Consider the following 20,791-nt stretch of genomic DNA (forward strand, 5'->3'; position numbering starts at 1 on the left):
ACAGATCTAATTGATTTTATTCTGAAATCCAAAAAAACTTGTCAGTAAGTCCCAGAAAGATTCATTAAAATTGAGCATGTAGTCAGCCATAAAAATGACCTTGGGACTTCCCTGGTGGCACAGTGGTTAAGAATCCGCCTGCCAATGCAGGGGACACCGGTTCAATCCCTGGTCCAGGAAGATCCCACATGCCGCGGAGCAACTAAACCCATGTGCCACAACTACTGAGCCCGCAAGCCACAACTACTGAGCCCGCGCACCTAGAACCCATGCTCCACAACAAGAGAAGCCACCACAATGAGAAGCCCACGCACCGCAACGAAGAGTAGCCCCCACTCGCTGCAACTAGAGAAAGCCTGCACGCAGCAGCAAAGACCCAACGCAGCCAAAAAAAATGACCTTAACAGATTCCGAAAGTGATATAGACATTTCCTAGTTGCAGTGAACTTAAACCAGACATTAATAACGAAACTAGAAAACTCTCATAAACCACTGAATCAAAAGGTTATCTGAAAACTGCAAAAAATCTAAAAACAATAATTAAAAAGCTAAAGCAGTGCCAGTGAAAAAAAAAAAACACAAAAATTGTAGAACAATTAATCCAAGAGTCCCTTCTCAGTGAAAAATAAAATGAAGCCATCGTTAGCTAATCTAATCAAGAATGAAGCCACAAAGCACAAAAACATACAAACTAAGAAATGTCTACAGAGACAAAGCCATATATAAAAGGGAAATTAAAACAGTCATAAGCAACTACTTTGTTCATTTCTGTGCGAAGATATAATCACTACAATATTCTAGGAAAATATAAATGACCAGAAGTTGACCACAGAAAAAAAGAGAATACTTAAAAAGGCCAATGTTTCCAAAGAAATAAACAGAGGAAGTTGGCAAATAACTTGTCCAGAAAAACACCAGGTAGGGACATATTCACAAGGTAATTCTATCAAACTTTTAGTGACCAGGTAACTCCAATGCAATTTAGACTCTTCCAGGACATAATAAAGAAGGAAAGCAAGGAATCTAACATAATAATGGTAACAAAACCCCACAAAAATTGCATAGAAAAAGAAAACTAGTGTCCCATAGGAATACTGGTATAAAAATCCTAAATAAAATATTTGAATATACAGTCTAATATTAAATATTAACATAAATTAATGTTAATATATTAATACATTCAAAATATCAAAAGAATGTACCATAACTGGGTATTTAATTCCAGGAATTCTAGGAAGATTTATTATTAAGAAATCTAGAAATATAATTCATCCCATTAATAGATCGAAAGTGAAAAATCACAAAATTTCTAAACATGTTGAAAATTATTTAGTAAAATTCAACATCTAGCCCCTAACAAAATAGGAATGAATAAGCACTTCCTTAACCTGATCAGGAATATCCAAAAATGTCTTTGACACTCTGCCAAAGGGAATAATCAACATAGCTGAAATAGAGAAAGAAATGGGGTATAAAAGTTGGTAAGGAGTTAAAATGATCATTATTTGCAGAATACATAACTATAAAACCCAAGAAAATCAGCTAGTGTGCTATTTTAAATCAAAGAATTTAATCAGTTATTTGGGTACAAACTAATATACTAAAATTAATAGCATTCATATACACATACATAACAAAAAACTTTAGGAGATTTAAAATAAGACAAGACCCCAATTATTTACTACAGCAATAAGAAAAATAAAATACTTAATAATAGAAGAAAGGACAAGATCTATATGAAGAAATTTTTGAAAAGCTACTGATATAAAAAAAAGAGCAAATGGAAAGACATGCTCAATATTTAGATGAAAGACAACAAAATCCAAATTGCCTCTAAGATAATTTAACTGAACACCACCACAAACTAGGCAAGTTGATTCTAAAGTTCTGTAGAGGATTAAACAAGAACTTCTTAGCAATTCTGCTTCTAGATATTCATCCTATAGACATAGTCAGACACGTGTGAAATAATACCCAAGGGAGGAAATTCATTTTAGCATTTTTGACAGCAAGAAGAGATTAGAAACATCTAAACATACATCTTAGGGGCCTGGCTAATTTATAATATAACATGCCAAGGATTATTATATAATCATTAAAAGAAATGAAGCAGTGTTACAGACATTAAGATGACATACGTTCTAAGATATGTTTAAAAAATCATGGTATAAGGGATAATATCCAAAATATATAAAGAATTCATACAATTCAATAGCAAAAAACCAGGCAGAGGACCTGAATAGACACTCCAAAGAAGACATACAGATGGCCAACAGGTATATGAAAAGATGCTCAACATCACTAATCATCAGGGAAATGCAAATCAAAAATCACAATGAGATATCACTTCACACCTGTTAGAATGGCCATCACCAAAAAAGACAAGAGATAACAAGTGTTGGTGAGGATGTGGAGAAAAGGGAACCTTTGTACAGTGTTAGTGGGAATGTAAATTGCTTTAGCCACTATGGAAAAGAAATGGAGGTTCCTCAAAAAATTTAAAATAGAACTACCATATCATCCAGCAATTCTATTTCTGGGTATTTATCTGAAGAAAATGAAAACACACCTGCACCCCCATGTTCCCTGAAGCATTATTTACAAAAGCCAAGATATTTACAAGAGACAAGGCATGGAAACAACCTAAGTGTCCATGGACAGACGAATGAATAAAGAAAATGTGAGATATAGATATATAATGGAATATTACTCAGCCATAAAAAAGGAAATAAATCTTGCCTTTTGTGACAACATAGATGGATCTTGAAGGCATCATGCTAAGTGAAATAAGTCAGACAGGGAAAGACAAATACCATATGATCTCACTTATATGTGAAACAAACCAAAAAAAAAAAAAAAAAAAGCTCATTTGATACAGAGAACAGACTGGTGGTTGCCAGAGGTGGGGAGTGGGGAGTGGGGAGGGGAGTGGGCAAAACGGGTGACCGTGGTCAAAAGGTACAAACTTTCAGTTATTAGATAAGTAACTCATGGAGATATAGTGTACATCATGGTGACTATAATTAATAACACTGTATTGCATGTTTGAAAGTTGCTAAGAGAATAGATCTTAAAATTCCTCATCACAAGAAAAAAGTTTTTTGTAACTGTGTGGTGATGGGTGTTAAACTAGACTCATGGTGATCATTTTGCAATACATACAAATATTGAATCATTATCCTGTATACCTAAAACTAATACAATGTTATTTGTCACTTATACCTCAATTTTAAAAAAAGTCAGTGAAAGGAAATCATGGTATAAAATGGTACAATTTTTCAAAAACATTATATAATTATCTCTGTATAAGAGTTCTAGAGGTATATTCCAGGAACTGTAAAAGACATTACTTCCAAGAACAATGGTTCAGTAGGCAGGGGCAGGAGGAAGACTTTTTTTTTTTTTTTAAACAGTACTCCCTTTTGATTTTTGTTCATGTACCTATCTGCTAAAGACTATTTTTACGAAAAAGTAGCCACCATCTATGATCCATCCAACTGTACGAAAGCTCCTTTCTCCCACACAAGTTTGCCAATCTTGGGCAGGTCCCCTCCTTCCTTTCTAAACTCATCTTAGCTCTTCTGTCCTTTATTCATCCATAATAATTTTAAAGTCAATTGGCAAGATCCATGAAAAACACTGCTGTGATTTAGATTAGAGAATAAATACCATTACAATATTAAGTAATGTTAACTTTCACTGATGAACTTTGCATAATTGTTAATTTATTTATAACTTTTTCTATGTCCTTAATAAGGTCTTATAATTTTTCCCCATAAAACTCTTGCACATCTTTTGGGTTTTTCCTAGGTACTGCATGTTTTTTGTTTCTTTTGAAAAGAGGGTTTTATTTAATATTTTCTGGTTGCTGGTTGCTGGTACAGCAAGGTTGGGAAACCCTGCTAAACCCTTATTAGTTTTAGGTTTGTCTAAGTATGTCTACTGAACTTGTCTTTTCTTATTGTGCTAATTAGGACTTCCAGTACAATGTACCCTTAGGTAGTATTAATATGGGTATCCTTGTTTCAGATCTTGCAAGGGATTCATATAACAGTTCATCATTAAACACAACACTTGCTGAAGGTTACTGTTAGATATATTTAATCAATATAAAGTGATAAATATAAATATGATGCTTGCTAAAGGATATTGGTAGCTTTTATTAAGAAAATTCCTTTCCAGTCCCAGTTTGCTGTTTTAACAATTAACGCATTATAGTTTATTATTCCTTGATACATTTTAATCCACTGAATTTCACCACACAAATGGGTCTTCTTAGCCACTGTGCACTCAAACAGCAGTAGAGCATGGATGAAGGCACAAGAAAAGAGAACTTTCCTTTCTCTTAGTGACAGCATGTTGGGCTTGACTTCCTTAGTTCAGAGCAATGCCTAAACTTGAGGAATTCCTTGCTTTTTCTCACTTGTTTTTCTCAAAAAGTAGAACAGAACCAGAATGCTGCAGATGTTACACAAATGAGGAGTAATGTCATCTTACTGAGTATTATAGGCTAAGCATACTGGATAAGCCTTAAGACTATCCAAGGTAATTATAAATATATTCTGAAGGATTGAGTGACTTAAACAATACCTTAAATATAACAAAGGGTCCCAACCCATTTTTCCTTTTCTTAGATCATCAAGTACTCAGGAAGGTTTAGTTCCTGTGAAAATACTTATGCTAATAATTCATGTTAAGGTCACTCCAGGTCTCTCATTTTCTTACCTGCTACATATCCATCACAAGGACTGATCTTCAAATAAAGAGACAAAAATAGCAGTTTGGGTTTGAGATGCATTTACAATGGCCATCTAGTCTCCTATTTTAATTTCACTTAGTATAAATCATGAAATAGGATGTAAATGTCTACAATTTAAATATTATAGTCAATTTCTCTGAAGTTTTTCAACAGCTTTTTAATTTTTTCCCATCCTATCCATTTGCTTTCCAATAATTTCCCTCCCAATGTCTCTCCTAGGATGCTACTTTCCAACAGGTACTGAGCACTGAAGTGTGCCCAAGCAAAAGGCTGCAGAACTCAGGGTTATTTCATCTCCCCTGAGATAATTCTGCATGTTCCAAGACAAAAAAGTATAGTTGATGGAAACAGCCATTGCTAATTGAACATTTTTACAAAAGTAAGAAGTCTTATGAATCATAATTTCCTAAAACTAATTATCTATCTTTAACCATTCTAATAATGATTCAATCTCAGAAACTTGTGTCATGCAGTTTGAAATGAGTATATTGAGAGATGGGCACACTAATGAAAACAATATAACTATGATCATATCCTGCAGAAGAAGGAACCACCAAAAAACACACTGGTATGTTTTCTGTTAATTAAAAAATATGAGGAACGCCTTGTATTGTCCTCCTGCCCCTTACCTCACGGGTCCCCAACCCCCAGGCCGAGGCCTGTTAGGGACCGGGCCACACAGAAGGTGAGCGGCGGGCAAGTGAGTGAAGAAGCTTCATCTGCCGCTCCCCATTGCTCCCCATCACTCCCATTACTGCCTGAACCACCTCCCCGCAACCCCCGGTCCGTGGAAAAATTGTCTTTCACAAAACTGGTCCCTGGTGCCAAAAAGTTTGGGGACCACTGCCTTACTTACACCTTCACACTATCATGAAGGCTAGAGGCCTCCATTTTGATGGAAATATAGCAAATTTATTTTAAGTGTACTCTGGATGATCTGGATAAAATCAGTACTGCCCCATAATTTCAGTACCTAACAGCTCCCAACTGGCCTCAATGAACTGGCTCAGGGACTGAAAAAAGACTCAACTGAAAACATCACAATCATAAGTTTCAAGACAAAATTTTAAGTGAAGATTGATCTAATTTCATGACGTTAACGGACATTCTGAATATAAAAGCTATGGACATAACAGAGGAAAAGATCCAAAATATCTGACTAGATAAGAAATGTGAAATTTCTCCATGACATAAACATCACAAATCCATTTTTTTTTCTAGCCTCTGGAGCAACTACCACTAACTTCCATTCTGCAAATGAAAAGCAAACAATAAAATGGAATATTTTATTACAAATATGACAAAGAGCCTGTATTCTTAAAATATAAAACTATAACAGCAAGAAAACTATTTCACCTGTCAAGTGAGCAAGATACTTAAAATTATTCTCAGTGCTGGTAAAGATGCATTAAGACAGCCACTCTCAACACAGCTTTGCTAAAAACACCGTCTGGAAAGCACTTTCTTACAACATCTTATAGATGGCCCTATCATTGGACTCAGTAATTCTACTTCTTTGGAAACAATCTGAATGAGATATGGGATTTATGTAGAAAAATGTTCCTCACATCTGAAATTTTATAGGGGAAAAAAAGGATCTAAGTGTCCATAATAGTAAAATAAATTATGGATATAAAGTAAGTTATATATTCACCCAATAGAGCAAAACGCACCTAATAAAATTAGTGTTTTAAAAAACACATCAGGGCTTCCCTGGTGGCGCAGTGGTTGAGAATCTGCCTGCCAATGCAGGGGACATGGGTTCGAGCCCTGGTCTGGGAAGATCCCACATGCCGCGGAGCGGCTAGGCCCGTGAGCCGCAATTACTGAGCCTGCGCGTCTGGAGTCTGTGCTCCGCAACAAGAGAGGCCGCGATAGTGAGAGGCCCGCGCACCGCGATGAAGAGTGGCCCCCGCTTGCCACAACTAGAGAAAGCCCTCGCACAGAAACGAAGACCGAACAGCTAAAAATAAATAAATAAATAAATAAATAAATTTATTAAAAAAAAAAAAAAAAAAACACATCAGTGTGAGAAAATGTTCATGGTATAATATTAAAGATATAAATGGACAAGATTTTAAAATATATACATGTATATACATACAGGAGAGAGAGTTATACTACTGTCATGGTTGATTAGGTCATTCAGATCAATGCTCATTTCTCATTTCTTCACCCTTCCCGTCCCCTTCTGATACATACTACCTTACTCTATTTACGTTACTTAATTCTTTTTCTAATTGTCCCCAAAATATTTTTGGAACAAATGAAGTTCTATAAAATATACTGTTTATATTTATTTGATACACATATGAATATAATATACATACACAAACTAAAAACCATCCACCATCCATCCTTTTTTATGGCCCCAGTTACAGGTATTCTACTCTTAGGTATTTATCCAAACATACATCATCTACACCAGTACATAAAAACAGATTGTAGCTTTTATCATAATCCCAAATGCCCCTTAGCAGGTGACTGGATTTTAAAAACTGTAGCATAGGTACTTCCCTGGCAGTCCAGACTCCACGCTTCCACTGCAGGGGCGCGGGTTCAAACCCTGATCAGGGAACTAAGGTCCCACATGCCATGCGGTGTGACCAAAAAGTAAAACAAACAAACAAAAAAAACCTGTAGTATATCCATATAATGGAATACTACTTAGCAATAAAAAAGGAATAAACTATCAATATACGTAGCAAATGAATCTCAAAACATGCTGACCAGGAGAAGCTAATCACGAAAAAATATATACTATATGATTCCATTTATATAAAATTCTAGAACAAGCAAAGGTAATCAGTCGCTGTGACAGAAAAGCCAATCACTGCCTGGGGCTGGGGAACAGGTGAACTGACTATAAAGGACTACAAGGGAACTTTCGGGGGTGATGACAACTTTCTATATCTTGATTAAGACGGTGGTTACACAGGGGCATTAATTTGCAGATGAAGAAAGGAAACTGACTTCCTTGAGAAAACACATCTAGTTAATAGGAGAGCTGATAACAGAAACAGTCTAGTTCTAGTAGAGATTTCAAGCTTTCTGTAGCAAGGACAACTGGCTACAGGAAAAGAGCTGACATTCACTCAACATTCACAAGTAAGGTGAAGGCTGCTGAGTGAATGTCATGTGCCAGTCACTATCTTTTGGTGCTTGGCATATACCAATACACAAAACAGAAAAAGATCCTTACCTATAAAGCTTACTTATTGGTGGGAAGAGGTTGCAGGGGCCGAGGGCAAACAAAAAATGGCACGACTAAATATTTAAGAGTAAACTATATGGTGTGCTAAGGGCCCCTAAAACATCTCCAAGAGTTACTGACTCTAAAGTTTGAATTCTAAAGAAGCAGGCAGACTCACTATAGAGAGAAAATTAAAACTGGATCCTTTTCTACCACCGCATAAAAAGAGAACTACAGATAAAGACCTAATTCTTGTGGTCTAATTAAGAAGAAGGATTCCTTAATAAAATTTCAAAAGCACAAAACATTAGGCAAAAAATATTGAATTTGATCATATCAAAATCTAAAATTTCTGTTCAACAAAGAACACTTTGGGAAAGGTTAATAAACAGATTAACAGAATAAGAAAAGATATTTACAAAGCATAAAGTGTATAGGAGAATTAACAGCAAGAGCTTCCACAAATCAACAGAAAAAGACAACCCCAATGGGAAAATGGGCAAAGTATAAAAACAGACATCCACAGAAAAGAAAGGCCAAAACCTTATAAGAACACCAAGAACTGGTGCTCTCATTAATAAAGACAGAAATGTAAATTAAAATATCTGAGTGACAAAATTTATGCAACTGGACGTCAAGTATATGCAGACGCTTGCAGAAACTCTGTCCTTGTGCACTACTAAACATGTAGATGGGCATCCTCTCTTGAGAGCTTGGTCAAATTAAGTGGATGCATTTCCTATAGTCAAAGTGTTCCTGGATACCCACATCAACAAATTACTCATGCAGGTCAAAATTAAACTGTTACATGTAACTGTGAAGAGTTGGAGCAATGCATGGTTATTTGCAAGGTGGAGGGAAAATGGAGACAACCTGAGCATCCATCATAAGGAAATAATTCAAAGCATGAGGAGACTAGTGAAAAAACTGAAAACACCCAAGTTATCCAACCAATGGCAGCATGATGATAATATGTACCCACAGGGTTGTAATAAAAGCTGAACAAGGTAATGAATGTAAAGCGATCACACCAGTGCCCAGCACTAACCCACTCTACACCAATGGTTCCTGTACCAACCACTGTTTATCCTCTAAGCTTTCACCTTCATTACTTATATTACTGAATATTAAAACACTTAAGAGTTGTTATAAGAATTTAATAAATGACATATGGAGGCAATACAAAAGTAAAGGGGAAGAAGCATGGCCTCTTAAGTCACCAGGTCTCAGTTCAAATACCAGCTTTACAACTTACTAGCTATATGACCCTGAACAAGTGATTTAACCTCTATGCATCCCAGTGGGCATATCCTTAAGTAAAATTAATAGTGTCAATCCATGCGGTTGATCTGAAGGTAAGATAATGTAATGTAACTTCACAATAAATGTTTATCTTTCTACTCATCCCTCCTCCCTCCCAAAACATAGCACGGAACAGTCTCACCAGATGGAATACTGTGCAACCATTACTAATAATAATTTATGGTAACCATATAACGACAAGGAAAAAGGCTAAATAATGTTGAGAAAATAATAAGCATGTGAAAAATGACAAGAAATACATCAAAATGGGTCCCTTACTGGAACTGGAGTAGAGAAATTACAGGTGATTATTTCTCTGCTTTTTATTTTTCTGCAAGTATCCTACAATATGGTTATGCTACTTTTAGAAGTTTAAAAAAAATTTAACAGTAATGCTCTGCCACTAGGTGCTTTATAGACACAAGGATGGATCAAACTATGTAAATCAACAAACGTTAACACAGCACATTAACAGAATGAAAGATAAAAAAATCCTATGATGACCTCAATAGATGCAGATAAGGCATTTAACAACACTCAACACCTCTTCATGATAAAAAACACTCAACAAATGGGGTACAGAAGGAAACTACTACACCATAATAAAAGCCATATATGAAAAACCCCCAGCAACCATCATACTCAATGGTGAAAGACTGAAAGTTTTTCCTCTAAGATCAGGAACAAGACAAGGATGCCTGCTTTCACCACTTCCAGTCAACGTAGTACTGGAAGTTCTAGCCAGAGCAATTTGGCAAGAAAAATAAATAAAAGGAATCTAAATTGGAAAAGAAAAAGTAAAATGATCACAGTATTTGACATTATCTGAAAAGGAAATTATGACAATAATTCCATTTACAACAGTGTCAAAAAGAATAAAATACTTAGGAATTAAATTAACCAATGAGGTGAAAGACTTATACAATGAAAACTACAGAACACTGCTGAAAGAAATTAAAGACATAAATACAGCTGACCCTTGAACATCATGGGGGTTGGGTGCGCCTACACCCATACAGTCAAAAATCCATGTATATCCTTACAGTCAGCCCTCCGTATCTATGGTTCCACATCCATGGATTCAACCAACTACAGATCATGTAGTACTGTAGTACATATTTATTTTTTTAAATGTCTGTGTATAAGTGGACCCACACAGTTTAAACCTTTGTTGTTCAAGGGTCAACTGTAAATGGAAACACATCCCATGTTTCTGGATTGGAAGAACTAATATTATTAAAATGTCAATATTACCCAAAGCAATCTATAGATTCAATGCAATCCCTATCAAAATCCCAATGATTTTTTTTCAGATATACAAAAACCAATCAGAAAATTCATATGGAATCTCAATGGACCCCAAATAGCCAAAACAATCTGGAAAGAAGAAGAAAAAATTGAAGGACTCATACTTCCTGATTTCAAAATCTACTTCAAAGCTACAGTAATCCAAACAGTGTGGTACTGGCATAAAGACAGACATACAGACAATGGAATAAGATAGCCCAGAAATAAAATCCTTGCATATACCGCCAAAGGATTTTTGACAAGGGTGCCAAGACTACTCAGTGGGGAACAGTCTTTTCAACAAATGGTGCTGTAAAAACTGGACATCAAAATGCAAAAGAATGATGTCAGACTTTCACCTAACAGCATATACAAAAATAAACTCAAAATGGATAAAAGACCTAAATGTAAGATCAAAAACAATAAAACTCTAGGAAGAAAACTTAGGACAAAAGCTTCACAACACTGGATTTGGTGATGATCTCTTGGATATGACATCGAAGGCACAGGCAACAAAAGAAAATATAGTCAAACTGGACTTCATGAAAATTTAAAAATTTTGTACATCAAGAGACACTACCCAAAGAGTTAAAAGGCAACCCACAAACAGGAAAAAATATTCAAAAATCATATACCTGATAAGAAATTATTGTCCAGAACATACAGAGAACTCCTAAAACTCAACAACATATAAACCTGATTGAAAAATGGGCAAAGGACCTGAACAGACATTTCTCCAAAGAAGATGTTTAAAGGGTCAATAAGCACATGAAAAAATGCTCAACATCACTCATCATTAGGGCAATGTAAATCAAAACATAACAAGACTACTTAATGCACTGTGGTAAACGAAATGGGAAGGAAATCCAAAAAAGAGGGATATATGTATATGTATAGCCGATTCATTTTGCTGCACAGTAAAAACTAACACAACACTGTAAAGCAACTATACTCCAATTAAAAAAAAAACACAATGAGATACCATTCACACCCATCAGGATGGCTACTATCAAAATAACAGAAAATTATAAGTGTTGACTAGGTCACAGAAAATTTGGAACTCTTGTGCACTGTTGATGGGAATGTAAAATGGTACAGCTGCTGTGGAAAACAGTATGGTGGCTCCTCACAAAATTAAAAATAGAACCATCATATGATCCAGCAATTCTACCTCTGGGTATATACCCAAAAGAATTGAAAGCAGAGTCTCAAAGAGGTATATGTACACCTATGTTCATAGCAGCATTGTTCACAATAGCTAAAACATGGAAGCAACCCAAGTGTTCAATGATGGGTGAATGGATAAGCATAAGGTGGTCTATATATACAATGGAATATTATTCATCCTTAAAAAAGAAGAAAATTCTGCAATATGCTACAACATGGATGAACATGAGGACATTATATTAAATGAAATAAGCCAGTCACAAGAAGACTAATACTGTGTGATTCCACTTATATGAGGTACTTCGAGTAGTCATAGTCATAGAGACAGAAAGTAGAATAGTGGCTGCCAGGGTCTTGGGGGAAGGAGGAGTTATTGTTAAATAGGTAATGAGTTTCAGTTTTGCAAGATGAAAAGAGCTATGGAGATGGGTGGTGGTGACAGCAGCACAACAACGTGAGTGTATTTCATACCACTGAACTGTATACTTAAAAATGGTTAAGATGGTAAATTTTATGTTCTGTATACTTTACCACAATAAAAAAAATTAAAAATAATAATAATGATCTGCCACTATGTGCTTTATAAATGGATAGGTATACAACAAATATTTTAAAATTGCATTGAACAAAAAAGTAATAAACTTCAAACCTAAACAGCATCATCAATGAATTTATTTTTAAAATTAGATTTTACTCTGAAGAACTAGGTTCTCCCTAATTCTAACATTTAACCTGTGACAAGTAATTTACTCATACAGCCTCATATTCTTTACCCATAAAGTGGGGCTAATATGAATGTCAGAGTTGCTGTTAGGGTGAAATGAGATAATATGGAAACACCAAGTAGATGACAATGTTTTTAAAACTTCAAAGTTTGCAAGGATACAAATATAAATTCATTAAATATCAAAAGGAAATATTTAATGGTTAGGAGCTTGGACTATGACATTAGATCTATATTCAAATTTCAGTTCTACCGCCAAAAACCTGTGTGGCTGTAGGCATTTTATTTCACCTGCCTAAGCTTCATCATCTTCATCAACAAAATGAGGGTAATGACAATAGACCTCACGGAGTTCCAGTGTGAAAATTAAATGAGAAATCATAGAGGGCATTGTGCTTGTCACAAAATAATGACTCGATGTTCTCAATTATTATAATCTTCTTTGAAACTACTTCTTCAGTTAATGCAACCGAATATTTATTATAATTAAGAAACCTTTTCTCAGCGTCTTGTCCCAGCTACTATGCTTCATACTAAGATCCAAAGGTAGGAAAGATGCATGCCCTACCCTCAAGATGCTCACAAACAGCAAAGGAAGCAGAAATATTTTTTAAAGATCATAAAAGGCTATAACAAATAATAAAAATTCAGCTTTATACATATTACTATGTGAGCAAAGAGTAAGAGTAACGGGATTGGTTATAGTGAGGAATAAATCAATATCTCAAAGGAAATCATGTTTGAGTTGGATCTTAAAAGAAAGGGGATGCTCTGTCCATTAATGAAGGAAAAATACAAAATAAAGAATCAAAATAATAGGGTTCTGAGGCAATTGAGAACAGTCTCATCAGATGGACTCTGAGTTGGGGGAGGCAGGTCATGGAAGGAAGGAAAGTTAGGGTCCGACTGTGAAAGGCTCAGCACTAACACCTTGTTCAAGTATTTGCACTTTACACACAATGGGGAAATCAAGAACATAATCAGACCTAAAATCTAGAAAACTGATAAAATGTGAGGCTTAGGTCAACTTAAAGGTGTCAGAAATGACTTCCTAGGAGATATGTCTTGAAAAAGGAGTCTGTCTGGAGGACAAGTCCAGGAGGACCGGCATCCCAGCCAAGTGTGGAACACAGCAGAGCTGAGGCCCCCGAGAGTCCAGTGCGTCTGGAGTACAGGCCATTCTGAGCAGGGAACAGCAAGAGGTGATGCAAATGAGGAAGGCCCAGGTATTGACACCCTGCACAAGGGACTGGGAAAGCATGGGCAACAGAAGAAGGCTTTCAGTTGTGGAACATTTGATAAGATGGTGTTTTTGAAAAACATCTACATCTCTGACACCAATGACGGGAAGAGGAAACAGACTAGCAAGACCAGGAGACCAGAGGCCCAATTAGGAACCTGCTGCCACTGCAAAGGCAGGAAATTACACAAGGCTAAAACCCAGGCCAGGTGGGGAAGACCAGACATTTAAGAGGACCATTCAATCTATCCAGTCTAGGATACTCCAAACACATTTACCATTCCCCTCTAGCCACAGGATTAAAATCTCAATGCTGGCATTAGAGGCCCTCCTAGTCTGGGCCTCTCTGCCTTTTCATTCCCTTTCCCCCAAAACTCTACAGTCCCTCTGTTTTGACTCCCCTCTCTGCCTCACCAAATCCCATCCAACTTCCAACTCCTGACCAATTCCATACCCTCCATAAGGCCTCCCTGACTCTCCCTTAGTGACTGCCCCCTCAAATAAGGTCTATCATGTTATTAATTAAACATTCCACTCACATGGGGCTGAGCTGTCTTCTGTCTGTGATACCTCTCCTATTATTTGGTACTATTGTTTTATTCTTTAATGGTTATTGACACTTTTCTGTGCCTTGTCTGTATGTTTCCATCACAGAACTGCAGAGAAATGTGAAACATGAAAACAGCTAGACAACAATCCAAGCCAAGGCGAGTGCCACTAGAAAAAACTCACTGTAGAACTGTGGATTATGGTTCTTCAGAATCAGTTACTTCTTCTGTAAGGCTGTTATTATGTAAAATAAAATAACAATGGTAACAGTGGTAAACTGTACCTGCCAATCTGCTACCATAAGAAGATATGTAAGAAAGAATAAATCAATGTAGATTGAAATGAGAATGTAGTTATGAGAATGAAGAATTCTTGGAAGTACATATACAGCATAACATTAACTGCTAATTTTTTAAAACTAACTTTATTTTCAAAGAAGTAACTTAGGCAATGGCCATTTTCCTATTCTATAATAAATCTTATGAGGGAATAGAAATTGACAAAGACAAAATTATAACTTAACAAATAGTTCCTAGAAATCATGGGTTTCATAAAACTGAACTGTAATAAATAAATAAACAAATAAATAAATAATGTGTACCTAGTTGCAACTTCAAAGGCAACCTACACATGAAGAAGACTTACAGTTTGGGCTTATGTCTGTCTGTAGTGACAGGAAGAACTCCAGGAGAACTCAAATTTCAATGCCAAACATGTCACAAGAGGTCAGAGGTCACATTTTCTAACTGGGGTTTGACCCTAAAGTAAGCAATACACGTAATTAATTGATGCCCTAATCTGAAACATTAACTTGAATGGGACTAAGTCAACCAATCCAATGTTAGTCTAATCATGCTAGTCACAAACATGGTTACCTCTAGAAACACAAAATCAAAGTTATTCAAGACAGGAAAGAAAGTTTCAACTGCTTTTTCCAACAGTCAACAAAAAAAATTAATTTGACCTCTCCCAATGACACCAATAATGTTAGCCAATAATGCTGGCAGAGACTAATATAAAATCCATACTTATTTCAAAAATATGTCTTTAAATTATAACTATTACTTAGAATACCTATGAAACTCTAATGCTATATTATAATTATTCAAATTAGATATGAATAATTTGTTTGGATTAAAGAGGAAAAAATGACATGTAACTTATTTTTATTGGATATTAAAATATAGGTGACATTTTTAAAAATAACCTGACAATGAGTATTTTTATTGGATATTAAAATATAGGTGACATTTTAAAAAATAACCTGACAATGAGTTATGAATCATATTGGGAATCTTAGGGATTCAAAGTTTAAATTTCATTTCTGTTACTGATTTCATTGTCATATGAATCTTCACCTCTTTGCTCCTTGATTTAAAAACTGTAAAACACAGGCTAACATCATGATTTTAAACATAAAAGTATTTTATAAATATGTTTTATATAAGTGCTAAGCAATCAACTATTTCAAAGCTTTAATTTCATTACACCTATCCAAATTTCAAAATATTGATGAATTCATATGTGCTACTTATAATTTAGCATTTATAGACCTTTAAAAGAGAAGCTACTCTTGCCTATGCTTATGTTCATCTAAACTGACTAATGTATATTCTTTTTTATGATAAAATGAATCATTTGTTTCCATCTTATGGTGATTAAAACATCACAAAACATCTTTCAGTTTCTAAAAATATAAAATGTTTTTTATATTTTATAAAATTGTGGAGAGGCCAAAATTTATTTGTGCTTATTTAGTTTCCAAGTGCGGACATGTATGGAATTTTATATCATCATTAAATCAAATTTATAAACATGAGCTTTTAAATCAGAGGCATAGGTTACCCATTAATTTTAAACAATCAAACTTCATCCCATACATGTATTTTGATTTCAGATTGACTCTTTTTATAAAAATACATCCCCAAATAACAGAACTTGTCAAAGAAGTTTCTCTTAGTGATGTTTTTTAAATACTTGAAATATTAAATAAATCTCAACAGTGATTCTCTAATTTATAGCACCTTTTCTACTCCTTTTTGAACAGAAAACTAGCAGATTAAAAAAAAATAAAAGTAAAAGAAAGTGGTAAAAAAGACTCAGGACTCTTTCCAAGGGAGGTGTACTGACAACTAATAGGAGGTTACTGCTATGAACCCTGAAAGTTAGACATCATCATATTAGGTGGAAGAAACATTTGCAACACAGAAAAATTATCCTATTTTGTTAGAGAAATTGTTATTAGTCCCTAATTGTTCGATTAACTTGGAGGACCTGAAGCTTCTACTCATGACATTTCTTTTTAAATTTCAACACAAATTTAGTATTTTAATGATCCTTTGAAGATGATACTGCTGTAGATTCTGATGTGTCTAGTGTTATATACAAAAATGAAAAATGTTCCTTGAATCTGCCTCTGCTAGAAGGAATTTTTACCACTTTTACCTCTGCTTTAGGACTTCAGAATATACACAGTACCTTTAACAACTTTTTTTTTTCTTGAGAAGAACAGCAAGACTGCTGTGAGCTGGGAAGATGGTAGAAGTAACATGGTTTTTAATGTCTCCCAAACCCTCTACATAAAGTTACTAGAAGAGTTAGCAAAAGCAAACAAACAACCCAACCCCTGGACAACATAAACAACAAAATTAGTGATGAGAATCCCCATGAATCCCAAAGTCTTAGTAGGTGAGGACAAATCTCCAAACCTGCAATTGCAATTGGTATTGACACCTGTGCAGGAGAAAGCAAGGGACACAACAGACCACCTAATGGAAGTGAGTATAGGAGGATAAAACAACCAACAGGCAGTCATTGAAAAGCAAAGTGGGTCAATTCAAGAACAGCAGTTGAAACTGGGTAGGGTTTTACACACTTCCATTTGCAGGTAATTGATGGTAATTTGTGAATTCATGGTAAAGCCTTAAGGGGCTAGAACATAGTGAGACCTATTAACACTCAAAATTAATAATCCAAAGCTCCCTTTCAGTACAGAGCTCCACAGTGTAGAGGAATTGCTAGTAATAAAAGTACCAAACACTACTGAAGTCTGGTCATAAAGATCTCCAATGTAAGGACAATTGGTACAAAAGAAATTGCGATTCTGGAAGAAGGTACAGAAGAAGCAGGAAATCATGGTAAATATGAGGCCATATTGTTAGCTCTTCATAAAAATGACATAAGAAGATGCTTTTAGAGCCATATCTAGAAAAACTATTCTCAACCACCTTTCCCTGACACAAGTTCTGGAAGCTTGATTTCACATGAAAGGACTGTGGTTGAAGAAGCAGGACATCCTTAAAATGAAAGCACGCCTGAGAGATGTGCCTATAACACAGATGAAAACTGTAACTACTATTTTAAAACACATGAAAAGACATTAAGAAGATGATGTAAGATATAGGAAAGACATAAATCAGAATTAGAAAAACTCAGAAATGACTTAAACATGCGAAGTAAATGAAAAAATTCACTTCAGAAGTAAAAAGTCCAAAGTAGAAGGCACACAAGAGTGAGTACATAGCAGAAAAAGTCATAAGTAGACATTGTAAAGAAAGAAAATATTAAAAACCGAAAATATATAGTAGCTTTATTCATAACTGCCCAAACTGAAAATTACAAATATAGAAGACAGGAAAAGAAACCAACACAGTATAAGAGAAGGCCCCAATAAATGACAACTAAACAAGATAATAAAAGTCCATGGATGACACATATACAATTGACCCTTGAACAACACGGGGGTTAGAGTCCGCCTCACCCCCAACACAGTCAAAATCTCCGTCTCCCTTTACAGTCAGCCCTCTGTATCTGCGGTTCCACATCTGGATTCAGCCAACCATGAATCACGTAGTACTGTGGTGTGTATTTATTGAAAGAAATACGCATATAAGTGGACCTGCACGGTTCAATCCATGTTGCTCAAGGGTCAAACTGTTATCATTTTTAAAGTAAAATTTTCAATATTTCAAAAAAACATATTAAAGGGACACTGTATACCCAACAAAACAACCTAGAATGACCAACATTGAGACACAGTCAAGCTCCTAGACTTCACAGAAAAAAAAATCTTTGTGAATCTAGGCAAAAGGACAAAGTCACAACAGAAAGAAAACCAACTTGTCATCAGATTTTTTGATGGCATTGCTTTAAGCCAGAATAGATAACATATATAAGAACCTCAAAGAAAGAAAATAAAAGCTAAGGATTTTATATCCAAACAAATTCACTTTCAAGTAAAAAGGCTGCAGACCAACTGATATTATAACATGCAAGAACTCAAATATTTGTCCCCAGGAAGTCTTGATTATGAATCTACTAGATGGAGCTGCCACTATGTAAAACTATGAAGCTTCCTCAGAAAATTAAAAATAGAACTACCATATGATCCAGCAATTCCACTCCTGAGTACTTATCCAAAGAAAATGAAATCACTATCTTAAAAAGATATCTGCACCCTCATGTTCATAGCAGCACTATTTACAACAGCCAAGACATGGAAACAACCAAAGTGTCCATCCACAGACAAATGGATAGAGAAAATATGGTATACATGCACAGTGGAATATTATTCAGCCATAAAAAAGAAGGAAATCCCATCATTTTGTGATATCTTAAAAAGATATCTGCACCCTCATGTTCACAGCAGCACTATTTACAACAGCCAAGACATGGAAACAACCAAAGTGTCCATCCACAGACAAATGGATAGAGAAAATATGGTATACATGCACAGTGGAATATTATTCAGCCATAAGAAAAGAAGGAAACCCCATCATTTTGTGACAACATGGATCAATCTTAAAGGCATTATGCTACGTGAAATAAGTCAGACAGAGAAAGATAAACACTATATGATCTCACGTATATGTGGATTCTTAAAAAACTAAACTCATGGATACAGAGAACAGATTGGTGGTTGCCAGAGGCAGGGGCTGGGGGTGGGGGTGGGCAAAATGAGTGAAGGTGGACAAAAGGTACAAACTTCCAGTTATAAGATAAATAAGTTCTGGGTGTGTAATGTACGGCATGGTTAACAATACAAAATTGTTAAGAGAGTATAAAAAGTTCTCTTCACAAGAAAAAAAATTTCACAACTAGGAGAGGTGATGGATGTTAACTATATTTACTGTGGTGATCATTTCACAATATAAACATGTATTAAATCATTATGTTGTACACCTTGAACTAATACAGTGTTATATGTCAACTGTATCTCAATAAAACTGCGGGGGTGGGGAAGTGAAAAACTTTTTTTAAAGAATGTACTAGAGAATGAACTTTAGATATCAGTGGTGAGCATGAAATACACACTTACTTGGAGAAGTAAGACTAAATGGCAGTTGTAAGGAAGAAAGTATAATATGTAACTGCTATTTTCTGTGACAGTTTAGAATTAGTACAACTGTTTAAAGATGGGTAAGACAACTTATATGGTTTCCATGAAATGTATTATTAGTTAAGTGTTGATGCTATTATTCTCAGACAGCTTGGGATGCAGTGTTGGATGAAACAACTAAGTAACTACATGATATTCTAAGGTGTTATTATCCATGATGTCCTAAAGAATCATGACTCTTACTGTGTAAGAAAGGAGATAAAGATTTTAGATAGCTCAGTAAAAACCAGTAGCCGTAAATTCAAGGGGAAAATATCAGTATGAATTCATGATGTAGTCTTTTTCTTTTACAATTATATGTATTTCCTAACTCGTCCACTAAAAGGCCTAGAAAGAGAGACCAACCTGGCAGCAATGAGCACACTGAAGGCCAAAAAATGCTCTTGAAACATAATTTCTAACTGCGAGAAACCAGAGACCCCTGGAGAAATCAGTGGTTCCTGGACTGGGGCAGGGTGTATCCTAGATGAGCCTGAAAAAATTCTGTCGTGTCAGAAAGCAGAGAGGAACTTCTGGGGCCAACATGAAGAGGCTCCAAATTGTCAAGGAAGGGAAAAGTTAAGCATCAATAGGGATTATATCAGAAACAGACTGAAATATATCAAATGTATTGAAACCCATGAATTCCAAATGAAAAAAAAAAAAAAACCTAATTGGTTGCCATTAGAGGATGCTATTGTGAAAACTGGTAAATAAAACAATCAATTATTCTACCTTTCTGATATGAACGATACCACATGGTAACCATATACTACATGATGGGAAGTTTATGTCCTTAAAGAATTATTCCAGTTAAAAAAGAAAAGATAAAACTAGATTATCACTATTTTGCAATCCTTAATGAATTACTGGATCTAGCCACTGTATACCAAGCTTAGTACTAACCTCGCCAGAAGAAATACATTATGGCCTCCTGAGGGCAGAACACATCACCACCTATGAAGAAGTCTCACCCCCACCCCCAAGCCTTAGGATCAACTATTAATTTCCGTGAGATTCAAAGGAATGAGCAGCAGGTTAAAGTACACCACAGGGATGAAACCAGTGAAGGCAGACTACAGGAAACAACAGAGTAAATGAACCAGGTCCTTAGATAAATAAATTGCAAAGGAAAACAACAAAAAAAGATGAATGAGAAACCTACAGATTAAAAGATATTTCAAATAAAAACA

The 20,791-nt window shown here is 35.3% G+C and overlaps 1 protein-coding gene across 20 annotated transcripts in view; it reads right to left on the reverse strand.

The window, feature by feature from the left end:
* ZMYND11 (zinc finger MYND-type containing 11) overlaps positions 1 to 20,791 on the reverse strand; it is a 130,270-nt gene that overhangs the window by 51,752 nt on the left and 57,727 nt on the right. Inside the window, exons 2-3 of one of the 20 annotated variants that reach the window (XM_036841562.1) lie at positions 14,867 to 14,980; positions 14,212 to 14,328 (exon numbers count right to left, since the gene is read on the reverse strand). The exons of 18 other annotated variants lie outside the window; for them this stretch is intronic. In XM_036841562.1, the coding sequence (XP_036697457.1) occupies positions 14,212 to 14,213 (2 nt within the window). In that variant the 5' untranslated portion in view covers positions 14,214 to 14,328; positions 14,867 to 14,980. The remainder of the gene's footprint in view (positions 1 to 14,211; positions 14,329 to 14,866; positions 14,981 to 20,791) is intronic. One more of the 20 variants, XM_036841563.1, reaches the window with a different exon arrangement.

The sequence above is a fragment of the Balaenoptera musculus genome, chromosome 2 (genome assembly GCF_009873245.2).
Source record: "Balaenoptera musculus isolate JJ_BM4_2016_0621 chromosome 2, mBalMus1.pri.v3, whole genome shotgun sequence".
In the NCBI taxonomy this organism is placed as follows: domain Eukaryota; kingdom Metazoa; phylum Chordata; class Mammalia; order Artiodactyla; family Balaenopteridae; genus Balaenoptera; species Balaenoptera musculus.